Genomic DNA, 2,779 nt, shown 5'->3' with positions numbered 1-2,779 from the left:
CACCACACACACACACACACACACACACACACACACACACACACACACACACACACACACACACACACACACGTTCACACATACGCATGCATGTACATACACGCACATCCAGGGCGCATGGCGTATGTGTTTTCGACGGCGACGGAGGACGCAATTGCAACAGCGCACGACATACCAACGACAGTCATCCGATCAAAGGCAGAGGTGGACGCCCGCGCAGACAAGGAGCAGCAGCCGGTACGCACACGTTTGTGTCTGTGTGTGTATGAGTGTGTGTGTGTGTGTGCGTGGTTTTGGGAGGGAAATGGCCTCATGATGTGGAACAGATTGGGAGGATCTTGCAGTGTGTGGGTATTTCTTCTGTGCGTCTGTGTGTGTGCTTCTTGTTTTCTCATCTTCACCGTCGCATACACAAACGCCGCTCGTGCACACGCCAACACGCAAACTTTCCTTTGGCAGGTGACGACCAACGACATTGTGATCAACAAGTTGACGGAGATTTTGTCGTACATTCGCACGGGCCAGCGCGGCCACCGGCGCCGCCGAAAGAAGAAGGACAAAGCTGCTGCTGCAGCGGCTGTTGCGTCCACCAAGCAAAGGAGGGAGGACTTGCCAGAGGACATTCGCGCCGCTGCGGACGTGGACATTTTCGCCGACGCCGGCGACAACTACAAGCCGCGCGTGAAGAGTGAGTGAGTGTGTGTGTGTGTGTGTGTGTGTGTGTGTGTGTGTGTGTGTGTGTGTGTGTGTGTGTGTGTGTTTTGAGTGTGTGTGTGTGTGTGTGTGTGTGTGTGTGTGTGTGTGAGTGTATGCGACACACGAACCTGTGGTGGTTTGCGGGTTACCGTCTTTCCTATCGCATGCGTGCTGCTGGACTCACATGCCCAATTTGTGTTGTGTCATCTGATTAGAGGACAAAGGCCTGGAGCGCAAGCGGGTCGTGAGATTCAAACTTCCCGGCGAGACAGATGAAGAAGAAGATGAGACAGAGAAAGCAGGCGAAGGCGACAACCATAAAGGTTCAACAGCCGGGGCAGCAGCAGCAGCATCAGCAGCAGCAGTACACAAGGAGGAGGGAGAGGAGGATGAACTGGGCCCTGCACCAGGTACAAGGCGGCGTGGGGGGGGGATTGATTGCTTGTCGAAGGAGACACCTGTTCTCACTTGCGAGCTGTCTCTGGTCGTGTGACTCATTCGCTGTTACAATTGTCCACCATCACCATCACCATCACCAACATCATCGCCATCACGTTGCGCAGGCCCTAGCATGCCACCTGGGCCATCAATGCCTGGTCCCTCCATGCCACCTGGGCCATCAATGCCACCCGGGCCATCAATGCCACCTGGGCCATCAATGCCTGGTCCCTCCATGCCACCTGATGGGGACATGGAGGAGCCGGCGTATCCGGACATGTTTGATATGGACGACGAGGAAGACGAGGCGGAGGCTGCTGGTGCACAACACCAACATCAACAGCAGCATCAACAACCACAACAGCAGCAAGGCGGTGCCGATGGTGGAGAGGAAGAGGAGGACGACGATGAGGAGGACGAGTTTGAGCAAGCGCTTTCGGCGAAGAAGAAAGAGCGTGAGCAGCAACAGCAGCGTGTTGATGCAGCGCAGCAGCAGCAGCGACGACACATCAAGGCCGCTCAGGCCATATACGACATTGAGGAGGAGGATGACGACGACGACGATGACGAGGTAGAATTGTGTGTGTGTGTGTGTGTGTGTGTGTGTGTGTGTGCGTGTGTGTGTGCAGAGGTGGGTAAGCTTTGTCTCATGACGACTCAACGTGTGTCACTGCAGGCGAGTGCCAAGCGGCCGAAGCTGCTCACAAAGCTCAGGCCAATGGAGGCCGCGGAGTACGACGAGGTGCGCGCTTCCTCTCGTGCAGCTGCACATGTGTGTGTGTGTGTGCGTGCGTGTGTGTGTGCGTGCGTGTGTGTGTGTGTGTGTGTGTGTGTGTGTGTGTGTGTGTGTGTGCCTTTGAACGCATGCCTTGCTCACCACGTCGTCCTGCCCTCTGCAATGGCCATGACGCACCAGTTCTACGGCATGGAGGACGACATGTTCACGACAGCGATGGACGAGAGCGGAGACGAGGACGAGGACGAGGATGGCGCAAAGAAGAAGAAAAAGAAGGCAGCAAAGAAGGCCCAGCCAACGTGTGTGTGTGTGTGTGTGTGTGTGTGTGTGTGTGTGTGTGTGTGTGTGTGTGTGTGTGTGTGTGTGTGTGTGTGTGTGTGTGTGTGTGTGTGTGTGTTTGCTGGATCCCGTGTGCGTGTTGTACCCCCGTCCGCGTGTGCCTGTGCTCTATCATGAAGCGGCACAGCAGCAAGATGCGCACCTTGCCACACCGCGTGACGTTCTCACGTTTTGTGCTCGCGTGCAACACACACGCATGCCTTCCATGCCTGCAGGCAAAAGCAAACCAAGCAGATGGAAAAGCAGCGCCTGGAGCGGGACATGAAGCAACTGGATGTGGTGCGTGCGAATGCTGTTTGCCTGTGCTTGTAATCGACACCATGCAATGCGATGGGGTGTGATGGCTTTGGTGTGGCGTGCGACGATGGTCTGGTGTGACTCCCAGCACGCTCACGCGTGTCGATTGATGCTGTCGTTGGTTGCGTGTCGTGCAGATCTTGAAGGAGCGTGGCTCGTCTGGCATCTACAAGGGCGACAAGGACTGAGCCCACCACTGTCGTGTGTGTGTGTGTGTGTGTGTGTGTGTGTGTGTGTGTGTGTGTGTGTGTGTGTGTGTGTGTGTGTGTGTGT

At 55.9% G+C, this 2,779-nt stretch overlaps 1 protein-coding gene across 1 annotated transcript in view; it reads left to right on the top strand.

The window, feature by feature from the left end:
- Positions 1–2,738, top strand: part of PTSG_12348 (uncharacterized protein) — a 4,583-nt gene extending 1,845 nt beyond the window's left edge. Inside the window, exons 6-13 of the mRNA XM_004993497.1 lie at positions 113–237; positions 460–688; positions 912–1,106; positions 1,260–1,705; positions 1,811–1,876; positions 2,051–2,169; positions 2,425–2,488; positions 2,644–2,738. Coding sequence (XP_004993554.1) covers positions 113–237; positions 460–688; positions 912–1,106; positions 1,260–1,705; positions 1,811–1,876; positions 2,051–2,169; positions 2,425–2,488; positions 2,644–2,694 — 1,295 coding nt within the window. The 3' untranslated portion in view covers positions 2,695–2,738. The remainder of the gene's footprint in view (positions 1–112; positions 238–459; positions 689–911; positions 1,107–1,259; positions 1,706–1,810; positions 1,877–2,050; positions 2,170–2,424; positions 2,489–2,643) is intronic.
- Positions 2,739–2,779: the final 41 nt, after the last annotated feature.

This window comes from Salpingoeca rosetta, assembly GCF_000188695.1.
Source record: "Salpingoeca rosetta unplaced genomic scaffold supercont1.13, whole genome shotgun sequence".
NCBI classification, from domain to species: Eukaryota; class Choanoflagellata; order Craspedida; family Salpingoecidae; genus Salpingoeca; species Salpingoeca rosetta.
This window is presented reverse-complemented; position numbering and strand designations above follow the sequence as displayed.